The sequence below is a fragment of the Polypterus senegalus genome, chromosome 1 (assembly GCF_016835505.1).
Source record: "Polypterus senegalus isolate Bchr_013 chromosome 1, ASM1683550v1, whole genome shotgun sequence".
Classification (NCBI taxonomy): Eukaryota; Metazoa; Chordata; class Cladistia; order Polypteriformes; family Polypteridae; genus Polypterus; species Polypterus senegalus.
This window is the reverse complement of record NC_053154.1, coordinates 126813269-126828829: the sequence shown is the minus strand read 5'-3', so window position 1 is coordinate 126828829 and position 15561 is coordinate 126813269. Positions and strand designations below refer to the sequence as shown.

General features: G+C 37.6%; 1 protein-coding gene across 1 annotated transcript; it reads right to left on the bottom strand.

The window, feature by feature from the left end:
* Nucleotides 1–2217: 2217 nt before the first annotated feature.
* On the bottom strand, nucleotides 2218–15561 carry LOC120534416 (extracellular calcium-sensing receptor-like). The gene is given in 6 exon segments (XM_039762023.1): nucleotides 2218–3125; nucleotides 12534–12671; nucleotides 12930–13149; nucleotides 13233–14045; nucleotides 14185–14473; nucleotides 15362–15561. Coding segments are annotated over 6 exon segments (2568 nt in total).

Sequence of the window (15561 nt, the reverse complement as noted above, 5' to 3'; positions counted from 1 at the left end):
ACCATGAAAGACCAAATATGGAATAGAGGAAATCTTCCAAGTTGAAGAACCAATCAAGAATAAGAAAAGCAGAAACTGGAATAAACAATAGACAGTAGGGCCAGGTGCAGAATGAGCTCATTGAACAAGGTTAAAGAGATAAGAAATTGTTATAAAAACTTTGATTATGGCAATGTTCAGGGCTCAGGTCAATTTGGCTGTATTAGGTTGAGTCCTTGTTGTTTTTTATGTTGTTTTATTGCAATAAAGCCTTAAAACTCTGTCTGTCTATCTCGAGCCCTAATAGCCTTTATTTTTAGGTAAAAGCCTTCTGATGATGAATTTTTCGCCACGACATCCAAACAGTGGCATAGTACTTGCTATTTAACATATTTAGTTCCTTACATAGCAACTCATCAGAACCTGTCAGTGCCACCCAGTTACAGAAGGAAAGGAAATCGCTTGGAAATGCAGCACCTACCATCAGACCTATTCTGAAATAGCTAAAGGGTGTGGGAATAGGTTCCCTGTTCCTTCTACTGGACAATAATGAATGAACTGGCATAGGTGCTGTAGATTGTAGCTTATCTAGAGCAGAACAGTCAAGGTGGTACCTGTGCTATAATAAGTGTAACATGCTGTACCTATATTCTGCATTTCGTCCAATCTCTGTTCTGATCATTTCAAATGGCATTAGATGAATTAAAGAAACCTACCTTTAATATAAATGAGGACATTGATTGCTGGTAATTCTTAGACAAACATAATACCTACCTTGATGAACAAGAGCTTTAATATAATAATATACATATTTTTTCTCTTTGCGATTGTAATATTTACTGTTAAATGCGTACTTGCCTAATGCCAGAAAAAGTAGTTAATAATGCAGTTGCTTTATGGATTACCATCTATGCCTCGGTTGATCCTTCACCCACAGATTCAGAATATTCTAGAATCCATTGTTGCCTTATGCAAATACTGATATGTTTTAGAATGTCATTGTCAGGAGGAGAAAAAGGGAGGACTTGAATGAAAAATTGTTTTACATTAACAAATTTTGACTTCAAGCTAAATACTCTTTGCTTCAATGGCCATACTCTGTTATTCAGCAAGATTAGGATAATTATTTACTCAGGACAGACTGATAGAATAAAAGAAACTCCCTTAACTTGATTAACCCAAGTACCATAGGATTAAACATTCTCATAGATTCAGCATTGTTTCAGTAAAAAATCCCTGGCAACAGCTACATCTTTTTTGCAGTGCAAAGACGTGTCAACACAGAGCACCACCACCACTGTTGTGTAATGTACCTGCAATTCCCCTGTTCACCTGCATGTACACCAAAACAGGATTTGTAAAATTACTTGACCTATAAAAATTTATTTTGAAACACTGTTAAATTTCAGGTTAAGAAAAACTGGATAGGATTATGTAATTTAAAAAGTGACATATCAGCTAATAGTTCAATGAAGCCCATTGATATGCTGTGGTATTCTGTGATAGGTTATTTACTTTCTTAGATTTGTAGTTGACTTCAAGCCAATCAGAATGCAATTTTTGTTTTTAATTGTCATGTCAGTAGTCTTCAAGGGTGACTTTTTCAAAAGAAAGAAAAGGCAACTTAAAAGTTCAAGTAAAACAAATATTATTTTAATGACTAGTATTAAAAGGTTACCAAGGTATGATATTATGCCAAGAAAAGGAGTTGTAAATAAGGGACTTGTAGAAAAAAAAAAACTTTACCTCAGACTTTAATCCTAAACTTTTTAAAATGCCACTTTTTTACGCTGATCTCAGATAATAAAATTTTACATATTTTTTATCAATTTTTATGATATCTTGTTACATTGTAAGAGTGCATTTTCATATCAATTTAAAAAGATGTTGAAATGCTGTATTACAATGTTTTTACATTATTTTTCTAAAACAAAAGTTTTTGTTCTTGAAATTGTTTGCTCAGTTTATGTTTCCTGCTTGTCCATGTGATATTTCTCATGTACATTAGGTGAAATGGAGCCACTAAAGTGGCCTTGTATGAACCCTGAAACAGTTTTGTTGATCAGACCATTTAGCCTCATAAAACTCACTAAGTAAAAATAACTGTGAATATAAATACCTGAAGACAAACTGATGGCCTCATATAAAGCTGCATGACCGATGTAATGGAAAATATTGGAAAAAAAATGAAATGATGTACTATTGGACTTTTAATGTTTTTTTACTACTGAGATAATGTTACTTTGACTTCATCTTACCCATTAGATTTTTCTTTGTATTCTTCTCTGGTTTTAATAAAATAATGTAACACTTAGGCAAAAAAATGCAAGATAACAAACCAAAACTGGAAGCAAGAATTGCAAATATTTCTACAGCTACAGTGTACTTCCCTGGTGAGCTGATGTATGCTGGAATGAAAGTGATCCAAACAGCACAGAATATCAGAATGCTAAATGTGATGAATTTGGCTTCATTGAAGTTATCTGGAAGTTTTCGAGCCAGAAATGCCAGAATAAAGCACAATACAGCAAGAAAGCCTATATAACCTAAAACTGCATAAAATGCAGTTTTGGATCCGAGGTCACACTCTAAAATGATGATTTCTGCAATATGTGCCATGTTTTTGTTGGGGAATGGGGGCGATACCGATAACCAAAGTGTACATATAATAACTTGTATCAATGTGAACATACAAACACTTAATCTCTGCTGTGTGACTCCAAACCACTTCATGACATTACTACCTGGCAGTGTGGCTCTGAAGGCCATTAAAACCACAATAGTTTTCCCAAGAACACACGATATGCATAAAACAAATGTGATGCCAAAAGCTGTATGGCGCAGCATACAAGACCACTCAGTGGGTTGACCAATGAAAGTAAGAGAACACAGGAAGCAAAGTGTTAATGAAAAGAGGAGAAGGAAACTTAGTTCTGAGTTGTTTGCTTTAACAATTGGTGTGTCTCTCTTAAGGTAAAAGACAAATGCTATAGAAATTGTAAGAGAAGCTCCCAGCAATGCTAAAGTAACAAGCAATATCCCCATGTTTTCTTCAAATGACAAGAATTCAATATCCTTTAAAATGCACTGGTCTTTTTGTTTATTCGCCTTGTACTCCAATGGACACTTCAAACAGTCAGCAGAATCTGTATAAAAAATGACATTCATTTCAAATTAACAGCATATCAGCAACCTTGTTTTAAAATACACAATTATATTTTGGACACAGAAATTACACTGGATCAGAAAATATAGAAGACAACATGAAATTGAAATATTTTTTTATTACTTTTGTAGAAGTTTTTCTTATGCACTTTTCTGTCAGCAGTGAAGTGAAGAGTGTGCTAACTGCTGAAGGCAGTGAATATGGTGTACTACAGTAGAGGCAGCAAGATTCTTATTTTTTTAATTTTCAAGTTTATTTACTTCAAGTTTATTTTTGTCCCATAAGCCACTGTCATTTAAATTTCATCAGATTTGAGAAGCTTGATGTTGCACTTCTCCAACCGTACATAAGAGATTGATCACTCAAATAGAAATCTAAATTATTTTCAAATTAATTAAAATATTAATAAACCTTTACTGATTTAAACATTTCTTAAACTCTGAACTACAAAAGACAGTTATAAAATGAATGAAAAAATATCTAATCATGACTTGTTCATACTCACTCTGTCAATCTGTTATTAAAGATGCTTAACCAAGTTCATGACTGCTTGAGCTGAATTTATCTTGACCACACTGGGTGCAAATTGTCACAAACTTATTTTTACAATTCTAACTTACAATTAGGGTAGCAACATTAACAAGCCAAAGGTCATTTCTGCTCTGTATATCATCAGAACTCAAGGTATACCTGCAAATGCTCCACACGGACATTCAAAATGTCTTCTTTTAAGTACAGTCAGATCTATAAATCTGGATATTCATTTCCTTGGCCTAAAATCCTAGTCAAGGTGGGAGCAGCCATTAAATCTTAAGCTGGTTCACAACATGTCTTTGAACTTTAGGAGAAAATTGAATCACCTGGGGACTCATGTATAACGGCGTGCGTAGAACTCGCACTATAACATGGCGTAAGCACAAAAGCCGAAATCTAGGTGCAGGAATCTGTGCGTACTCCAACTTCCACGTTCTTCCACTATATAAATCCCGATCAGCGTGAAAAGTAACGCTCGTGCACGCGCTTTATGTAACGCCCCAACTCCTTCCAGAATTATGCCTCTTTGAATATGCAAATCAATATAAATCGCCCTTAAGCGCAGCCTTCTGTGAAAAGCATGGGGGAAAATATAAGAATTTCAGCGAATACCAAGTGGAGGCAAAGGAAAAACATACTATTTGTTTAATTAAACCATGGTATAATCAACAAAAGGAAGTCGATCGAGTGACACAGCGTGTTGGAGAAACTTGAAAGCTCACGTTCACAAAATCGCTCAGTAATAAAAAAGGAAATAAAAAAGAAGTCACATATCAAAGTCACTGTGAAAAGGCAAGTTGTAGCCCACTGTCCGAGTGTCATATGAAAGCTTATTAGGGTACAGAGAAAAAAAAGGCACAAAGTGGGGAAAAAGCACGAAATGTCAACTTCAATCTCGAAATTTCCACTTTAATCATGTAGTTTATTTTGTCATTAAAGTAGAATATCATAAACTTCATCTTAAAATCGTTTAATTAACCAGTTTCTTAAATCACATTGTAATTAAAGTAGCACGTTAAATGCTTTGTTTTGTATGTGATCTTCTATGTGCTCTATGTGTGTGAATTACTACTTGCTTCTTAAACCGGCTCTCTTCCTCTAACTGGACACAGAATCCATTACATTCGTGATATTACAGCTCTCTGAATAACTAAAATACTGAGATGCATACGTGATATCATTTTCATGGTGATAGGAGTTAAAGCACGTTATTAAACATGGGTTTCACGGCGCAGTGATTGTGTGCGACCTTCGATGAGATAATTTATTGCAGCAGTACTCATGGGCAGCTCTAGGCTCGTCTTGTCCCTGGACAGAGGAAGAATCGGTGGCCCCTTCGCCTGCCAATGTCAATAAGGTAGCTTATGCACAATGGATGGCCACGTGCGTTGTGGACACTGCATAGCCGCCTCATGCTCATGATGCAAGCATTATGTTGTTATTTTCTCTTTCTGTTTTATATTCAATATATATTGGCGTAGCCGCCCCTGCAGTCCTTGCTTTTCTTTCTCCAAGTAACCGATCGCCACACAATCAGCTCTGTAATAGACATTAAGCCATCTGTAAGCTTAGAGCGCCGATTCTTCAAAACATTTAACACTAGAATTACCAGAGCCTACGAAAAAACTCGTAATTCCGTCCCACCTTAAACTGCTTCTTAAATCCCTTCACACCTCTCCGCCAGCGTCCTTTGTTCTCTAAATGTGCTGATAAAGAGAAGCTCGGAGCAGCCGGCTATTCCATCCCCCACCAATTTAGAACGTGCACGAACTTCTCTCAGCTCATGCCTTGATTGAGTATCTGGGAGTGAAGTGGAGTTTTAGAGTGGAAATAATAGATCGTTGTTTGGAACACACGCATTTCATGTCTGTTCTGTTTCTACAGTAATATGTGTCAACACATTGTTAAAACAAAAACTTTTTTATATTCTAGTAGTAGATGACAAAATGTAGGCATAAACTATATAATGTATGAAGCCTGAAGTCCAAATAGCAAAGAAACATTTTCACAAGAATAACACAATTGCACTTTTATTCAAACATATAACTGCAGAAAGAAAAGCCGCCTTAACATGCGACATTGACACCAGTTTACTATAACTGACTCCGTGGTTCAATAGATACAGCCCCCGCTTGGGAATCAAGGGTCACGGGTTCATCCTGCGCTCTCCCTTTGAGAAGTAAACTGTTCTTAGTCTTACTGTTTTAGAATAAAACATACATTTGATTTCAGTCTGTAACAGCCGTGCAATTTATGATCTTTGTAAAGGTTAGCTTTTTTTTTATTCACTTTTCACTCTCTCAGTCGCGTTCAGAATCAATCCATACAACCCCATCTGACACGGCTGTTTTCACTAAAGACGCGCTATAGCTCTGCAGTGTACCACGATGCATACTAACGCCCCCCCCCGGTTCTGACACACAAACGCTGGCGAAGCTGCCTTCTTCGTATCTCACCGTCACTTGCTTTTCTTTTATTCAGTTTTATTGAGTGTTCCTGCCAGTCCCCGCATGTTGCTGTATGCTTTTTCTTTTGCACCCAGGACATGCAGAAGAAAGAATGGTAAAGACCAGTAACTTCGGCGCTATATGCAATCATCAGACACTCCCCATCTGCCCGTGTCGTTCAAACACAGGAACATATATTGGTGTAAAAGTATAACAAAAGTGCACTTTTATTCAAGTGCACTTTTTCCATCGCCTTTTCCTGTAAGAAGCAGTGTACACACTTCTCTCTATGCTGTGGTTTCTATTACACACCTGAAAGAAAGACAATATATGTGAAAATATAATCGCACTAATGCAATATTATTTGAAAACGAACAGCGCCAGATCGGGTGTGAATTTATGCAGGAACTGGAAATTCTCTGATGCGGACCTTCCCCAGGGAAGAAAGTACAGTGTCAGGTGCTCATTCAGTGTAATAGAAACCATAGCACAGAGAGGTGTGTACACGGCAACAAGTACACGTGTCGTAAATGTAGGAAGGACGGTCCTTGGGTGTGTGGGAACTGTTAATATTTGAATGTGATGATTTTATATAGCACGGAATGAAAATCTTCACTTCTTAGCATTGCACCATGCAAGATGTCGTATCAATCGCCTACTGTATCTTGCTTTCTTTTTTCTTCGGTTATACAGGTAGTTTTGAATAAAAGTGCACTTGTTTTGTTTGCGAAATGAAGTGTCTGCGTGCACTTTTCGTGGCATTACACGTGTATTTTTGAGCATGCCCGCTTGAGCAGTATAAAAGTATTGAAAAGTATAACAAAACAACGGGCAGATGGAGAGTGTCTGATGATTGCATATAGCGCCGAACTTACTGCTCTTTACTATTCTCTCCTCTGCGTGCCCTGGAGTACAAAAGAAACAGAATACAGACGCTTATAGCTCTGTGCTGTACCACGATGCATACTAACACCCCACCCGGTTCTGACACACAGACGCTGGCGAAGCTGTCTTCTTCGTATCTCACCGTCACTTGATTTTCTTTTTATTCAGTTTTATTGAGTGTTCCTGCCAGTCCCCGCATGTTGCTGTATGCTGGATATGTTCATATGTATTGTCTCTTTCTTTCAGGTGTGTAATAGAAACCACAGCATAGAGAGAAGTGTGTACACTGCTTCTTACAGGAAAAGGCGATGGAAAAAGTGCACTTGAATAAAAGTGCACTTTTGTTATACTTTTACACCAATATATGTTCCTGTGTTTGAACGACACGGGCAGATGGGGAGTGTCTGATGATTGCATATAGCCGAAGTTACTGGTCTTTACCATTCTTTCTTCTGCATGTCCTGGGTGCAAAAGAAAAAGCATACAGCAACATGCGGGACTGGCAGGAACACTCAATAAAACTGAATAAAAAGAAAAGCAAGTGACGGTGAGATACTAAGAAGGCAGCTTCGCCAGCGTTTGTGTGTCAGAACCGGGGGCGTTAGTATGCATCGTGGTACACTGCAGAGCTATAGCGTCTTTAGTGAAAACAGCCGTGTCAGATGGGGTTGTATGGATTGATTCTGAACGCGACTGAGAGAGTGAAAAGTGAATAAAAAAAAAAGCTAACCTTTACAAAGATCATAAATTGCACCGGCTGTTACAGACTGAAATCAAATGTATGTTTTATTCTAAAACAGTAAGACTAAGAACAGTTTACTTCTCAAAAGGGGAGCGCAGGATCGAACCCGTGACCCTTGATTCCAAGCGGGGCTGTATCTATTGAACCACGAGTCAGTTATAGTAAACTGGTGTCAATGTCGCATGTTAAGGCGGCTTTTTCTTTCTGCAGTTATATGTTTGAATAAAAGTGCAATTGTGTTATTCTTGTGAAAATGTTTCTTTGCTATTTGGACTTCAGGCTTCATACATTATATAGTTTATGCCTACATTTTGTCATCTACTACTAGAATATAAAAAAGTTTCTGTTTTAACAATGTGTTGACACAGATTACTGTAGAAACGGAACAGACATGAAATGCGTGTGTTCCAAACAACGATCTATTATTTCACTCTAAAACTCCACTTCACTCCCAGATACTCAATCAAGGCATGAGCTGAGAGAAGTTCGTGCACGTTCTAAATTGGTGGGGGGATGGAATAGCCGGCTTCTCTTTATCAGCACATTTAGAAGACAAAGGGCGCTGGCGGAGAGGTGTGAAGGGATTTAAGAAGCAGTTTAAGGTGGGACGGAATTACGAGTTTTTTCGTAGGCTCTGGTAATTCTAGTGTTAAAGCACTGTATGAACTGCAGTGCGTTGCTCTAGAGCCACACCATCCACCTTGGCACCTTAACACTAGAATTACCAGAGCCTACGAAAAAACTTGTAATTCCGTCCCACCAATAACACAATTGCACTTTTATTCAAACATATAACTGCAGAAAGAAAAAGCCGCCTTAACATGCGACATTGACACCAGTTTACTATAACTGACTTCGTGGTTCAATAGATACAGCCCCCGCTTGGGAATCAAGGGGTCATGGGTTTGATCCTGCGCCCTCCCTTTTGAGAAGTAAACTGTTCTTAGTCTTACTGTTTTAGAATAAAAACATACATTTGATTTCAGTCTGTAACAGCCGGTGCAATTTATGATCTTTGTAAAGGTTAGCTTTTTTTTTTTATTCACTTTTCACTCTCTCAGTCGCGTTCAGAATCAATCCATACAACCCCATCTGACACGGCTGTTTTCACTAAAGACGCGCTTATAGCTCTGCAGTGTACCACGATGCATACTAACGCCCCCCCCCCACACCCGGTTCTGACACAAACGCTGGCGAAGCTGCCTTCTTCGATCTCACCGCCACTTGCTTTTCTTTTATTCAGTTTTATTGAGTGTTCCTGCCAGTCCCCGCATGTTGCTGTATGCTTTTTCTTTGCACCCAGGACATGCAGAAGAAAGAATGGTAAAGACCAGTAACTTCGGCGCTATATGCAATCATCAGACACTCCCCATCTGCCCGTGTCGTTCAAACACAGGAACATATATTGGTGTAAAAGTATAACAAAAGTGCACTTTTATTCAAGTGCACTTTTTCCATCGCCTTTTCCTGTAAGAAGCAGTGTACACACTTCTCTATGCTGTGGTTTCTATTACACACCTGAAAGAAAGAGACAATACATATGAACATATCCAGCATACAGCAACATGCGGGACTGGCAGGAACACTCAATAAAACTGAATAAAAAGAAAATCAAGTGACGGTGAGATACGAAGAAGACAGCTTCGCCAGCGCCTGTGTGTCAGAACCGGTGGGGGCGTTAGTATGCATCGTGGTACAGCACAGAGCTATAGCGCCTGTATTCTGTTTCTTTTGTACTCAGGGCACGCAGAGGAGAGAATAGTAAAGAGCAGTAAGTTCGGCGCTATATGCAATCATCAGACACTCCCATCTGCCCGTTGTTTTGTTATACTTTTCAATACTTTTATACTGCTCAAACGGGCATGCTCAAAAATACACGTAATGCCACGAAAAGTGCACGCAGACACTTCATTTCGCAAACAAAACAAGTGCACTTTTATTCAAAACTACCTGTATAACCAAGAAAAAGAAAGCAAGATACAGTAGGCGATTGATACGACATCTTGCATGGTGCAATGCTAAGAAGTGAAGATTTTCATTCCGTGCTATATAAAATCATCACATTCAAATATTAACAGTTCCCACACACCCAAGGACCGTCCTTCCTACATTTACGACACGTGTACTTGTTGCCGTGTACACACCTCTCTGTGCTATGGTTTCTATTACACTGAATGAGCACCTGACACTGTACTTTCTTCCCTGGTGGAAGGTCCCGATCAGAGAATTTCCAGTTCCTGCATAAATTCACACCCGATCTGACGCTGTTCGCTTTCAAATAATATTGCATTAGTGCGATTATATTTTCACATATATTGTCTTTCTTTCAGGTGTGTAATAGAAACCACAGCATAGAGAGAAGTGTGTACACTGCTTCTTACAGGAAAAGGCGATGGAAAAAGTGCACTTGAATAAAAGTGCACTTTTGTTATACTTTTACACCAATATATGTTCCTGTGTTTGAACGACACGGGCAGATGGGGAGTGTCTGATGATTGCATATAGCCGGTTACTGGTCTTTACCATTCTTTCTTCTGCATGTCCTGGGTGCAAAAGAAAAAGCATACAGCAACATGCGGGACTGGCAGGAACACTCAATAAAACTGAATAAAAAGAAAAGCAAGTGACGGTGAGATACGAAGGCAGCTTCGCCAGCGCTTGTGTGTCAGAACCGGGGGGGCGTTAGTATGCATCGTGGTACACTGCAGAGCTATAGCGCCTTTAGTGAAAACAGCCGTGTCAGATGGGGTTGTATGGATTGATTCTGAACGCGACTGAGAGAGTGAAAAGTGAATAAAAAAAAAAGCTAACCTTTACAAAGATCATAAATTGCACCGGCTGTTACAGACTGAAATCAAATGTATGTTTTATTCTAAAACAGTAAGACTAAGAACAGTTTACTTCTCAAAAGGGAGGGCGCAGGATCGAACCCGTGACCCTTGATTCCAAGCGGGGCTGTATCTATTGAACCACGGAGTCAGTTATAGTAAACTGGTGTCAATGTCGCATGTTAAGGCGGCTTTTTCTTTCTGCAGTTATATGTTTGAATAAAAGTGCAATTGTGTTATTCTTGTGAAAATGTTTCTTTGCTATTTGGACTTCAGGCTTCATACATTATATAGTTTATGCCTACATTTTGTCATCTACTACTAGAATATAAAAAGTTTCTGTTTTAACAATGTGTTGACACAGATTACTGTAGAAACGGAACAGACATGAAATGCGTGTGTTCCAAACAACGATCTATTATTTCCACTCTAAAACTCCACTTCACTCCCAGATACTCAATCAAGGCATGAGCTGAGAGAAGTTCGTGCACGCTCTAAATTGGTGGGGATGGAATAGCCGCTGCTCCTAGCTTCTCTTTATCAGCACATTTAGAGAACAAAGGACGCTGGCGGAGAGGTGTGAAGGGATTTAAGAAGCAGTTTAAGGTGGGACGGAATTACGAGTTTTTCAGTAGGCTCTGGTAATTCTAGTGTTAAGGTGAGAGTAATATGGAAAAAGATGATCCGCTGTGGTAACGGGAGCAGCTGAAAGAAGAAGAAGAAGAAGAAGAAGGTGCATGAGAGTAACAACGCTAAAGCAGTTATGGTATTTGGAATACTATGGCTATTCCCTGGACCATTATATTGTTACAAGTTAATTACAATCAGATGCATTACACTAATAAACAATATGCGGTTAGTTTCAGTGTACATAGTTGTAAAGCCGCGTTAGGAAAATAAGGTGTAACCACACAGGAGCAGTAGCATTGCTTTGACGCTGGGTGCCGCCAGTCTGCAAAACCGAGCGGAGAACTTGCGTACGACAAGGTATGATGTACCGTGGAAAAGTGTGTGGCTTTATGCCAAGTGTAGGTTTTATACATCGCGATTTGAACGTGGAAAAGTTCTTACACAACATTTCTGTGCGTACGCACCGTTTATAGATGAGGTCCCTGGAGAAAATGCAAACTCCATGCAGGGAGCTGCCAGGATACAAATCCCAGTTTTCTTTTTGCAAGGCAGCAGTACTACAAATGCATGAGCATGCTGTCCCATCTGGATTTATGCTTACCTAAATATTTCATCTAAACATTACAAACAAAATCTATTATATTTTAATGCCTTTGAAGAAAAGTATAATATATCCTGTAGCACTCTGTGTGGAGTTTGCACATTCTCACATGGATTTTCACTAGGTGCTCCAAAGACATTAAGGTGGGTAGATGAGTCTGTATGTATAAGAGTATTCACCCTGTGATGGGCTGGCACCCTGTTCAGGTACTGTATTGTTCCTGGCATGTGTCCAAAGATTGCTGGGATAGGGTCCAGCTGCAGCTCGGCCCTGTATAAGTGAGTTTAGAAAATGAATGGTTCTACCATAAAGTTTTACACTCTTAAATAAAGCTAAAATAATTACCTTCAAAATAAAGATTGTTACAATCAAGTACTACTTAACCTAACTTATGATGCAAAAGTAAAATATACTAAATATAATTTGGTGGTCTTTATTTGATTTATGTTTGTAATATTAGTTAGACTTTACCTGATTTATTTGAATGAATTTATTATTATTTAATGAATTAAATTGAAGTTTTCATTACTCACTAAAACATGGGGCTAAATTTACCCAAATAAAGTGGGTATGAATTACTGCCTTTTACTTATTTTTTGAAGTTCATCACTTGTGAAGGGCACAACTGCTCTGTCACACACACAACACATCACTCACAACAGTTGGTTTAGTGAGATTAACTCTGATGCACTGAAATGTGAACAGCAGTGACATACTGTACCTGATATGTTGCTAATTTCCCCTTCAGCACAAGGTATGCAGTCAAAGCAGCAAATAGGTCTCCCTTTCTGTGCAGCCTTACGAGTGCCTGGATGGCAGCTCTCACTGCATACAGACTTGGGCACCTAAAGAGAGAAAACTTATTAAGTTTTACTTCTACCCAGAATTAGAATCGTAAATTAAGACTGGTTGTTCTAATAGGCTTGAATGTTCTCTAGGTTTAGCTAGTGTTCCATGAAAATCATGAGATGGACAAGAAGTAGGCTGCTTCAAAACATAAAGCTTGGTGATACTTTGCTCTTCTATTTCTTTGGAGGTAACATAAATAAGCTGACTATAATATTAGTTAATACTTTGTGACAAAAAAAGTACAGCTTTACCTCATTTCTTTTGGGACCAGCCCAGACAATATTGTTATAATTGATCACAAACTTCCCCTCAGACAAAAATGCATAATATTCGCCAACTGTTACAAATTCAATCATGCCATCTCTGTTGAGCTGCCAGTTTATCAAATCGTATGTTTTGCCTTTTGCTGCTGGATCTCCATTTGCATCAAAGTAAAAATTTTCTCCATAGCTGGTTGAAAAATTTACGGATTTCAAGAACTGCATCAGCTGCAAGAACATAAATGATTTATTTAAAATTATTTTTCTTTCTGCAATAAGTAGTGTTAAAAGAAAAGAAAGCATTTTGTTACCTGCGATGGGTTAATTGGCATTTTGACAGAGCATGTCTCATTGGTAGTAGGTCTTTTTTCATTCTGGCATGATAACAGATTATGTAGCGCATAGGCTACTACATAGGTAGCCTTATATGCATTACTGGAATATCCATTGTTTGATAAATCTGTATACTGATTGCTTATATTACTTAAACTCTCAGATCCTGTGCAAGCAGGAAGATCTGTATTATTTTGCTTAGAAAGAGAACAGTTAAATAAGAACTCCCAAAAACTATTTAGGCCAGTGTTTCCAGGAATCGTAGATGGGTGAACATTCAGTAAAAATTCCAGCTGACCCGGGATTTCTGTGGTAATAATGGAAGTCCCAATAGCTCCACTCAACAGTTTGTAGTATTTTACAAATGTAGGGTTTCTGGCTGAAATCCAAGATTCAGTACCAATCCACTGGTATCCAGTAACATTCTGATTGAATAACTCATTCAGAAGATATTCCAGATCACTGAAAGAAACAAAAGCTACAATCACTTTTGAAGTGGACTTTTTAATGATATCTACAATTTTAATAAATTTTTCTTTTGGATATGTTCTGTAAATGGCCTCTGAATACTCAATGCAAACTCCCTCTTTCTGGGCAATTTGCACAAATGTGGCCATACCATAGTTGCCATAATCAGTATCACTTCTTATTGCTCCGACCCACGTCCAACCAAAATGTTTTACTAATTGCACCAAAGCTCTGCTTTGATAATAATCACTTGGTGTTGTTCGTAAAAATGTGGGATAGCGAATTTTATTGCTGAGGCAGGCACAGCTGGCAGCATGACTGATCTGTAGTGAAACAAAAAAATAATTAACTAAATTATTTTAAAAAGTGATTGCAAGAAAAACCTATACAATGTGAATATTATCTATTTTATTAAATATTGTTTTAATTTAAAAGCAAAGAGGACTTTTAACACTTTCTTACCACTGGAATATTAAAAGGACTAAGAGCTGTTGTGAATCCTGTTACTGGGGAGGAACTGGTTTGGCCCACGATCACAGGTGCCCTCGATTGTTCATTGCAGCCATCCATCTGTCCATTTTCCTGACCATTCACTAAAGCCATTGCTGTTTTCAGAGCCAAACGCACATCTCTGCAAGAATCATAAATCTTATAGCCCAAGTTGATGCCAGGCAGAATATCAGTCCTATTATTTATCTCTTCAATTGCAAAAATCATAGTTTGTGCACACTGGAGCTCTCTGAAGTTCAAACTGTTTAAATCAAAAGTATTTTTACTTGTTGGTACTTTAACAAGTATATAACTGAATTTTTTAAAACAAATGCAAGCTAAACACAAAATCATCCAAATACAAAATAATTTTAAAACCATAAAGAATAACCAATGCACAACATAATTTGAAAATAGACTGAAATAGATAATGTCCCTGATGATTCAGTCAGTTAGTCAGTTTAGTTATCCTTATTTTATGTTGTATTTTGCACAATAAGCACAATTACAAGGTTGTCACCTAAAACAAGAATATAATTCATCAAAATAATTTAGTTCACCTCGACCCTAACCAGGATGAGAAGATCAGTTAAAGGAATGAATATCAGTATTTTACTCTTAACTTGGCTTGCTTGAATATCTTTGCATTCTATTTGTCTCTGTTCCCTGCTGTACAGTCTCACCATTTTATGTAACTTTGTTTGTACTGCCTGTATTGTATGTGCATGTTTCATTAATTACTCTATTCAGTTTATACTAACCATTTTAGGTTTACCTGAAAGTGAGTATATAAGAAGATTGGCTGTTTGTTGGAAAGGCTGTATTATATTAGTATTTTAATCGTAGCAGGGTTGCAAAAGTTCAATCCAAATCCTATGAGCAACAACAATAATAATAATAATAATAATAATAATAATATAATAATATTGGATATCAGAAACATAAAGCTCTTCATAAGATTCAAACATGTTCTGAAAGGAAAAATATTTGAAAACTCTGACCTATGCCTCTTAAATCACCTACTTTTTCATTTCTGTAATGATAAAACAATAACGCTGTACATTGCAACTTTTGAATTATATTTTGAAATATACTTACAGTATATTTTCCTGCAAAAAAAAAAAACTGAAAAAAGGAAGTATAAACTTACACTTTGCATACCGAATCTTCTTGTATTTCTTTAAATGTTAGGGCAACATCTATGGGAATGTCATTTACATTAAACATACCACCAATTATAATATCTCCAGTTTTTGAGAAAATTGGAAGTTCTGTTTTTCTCCACAGCTTACAAGTAGATGTGTCTCCCCTTACAGAGGCAGTCATGAACAGTACTAAAAAGCAGACCAT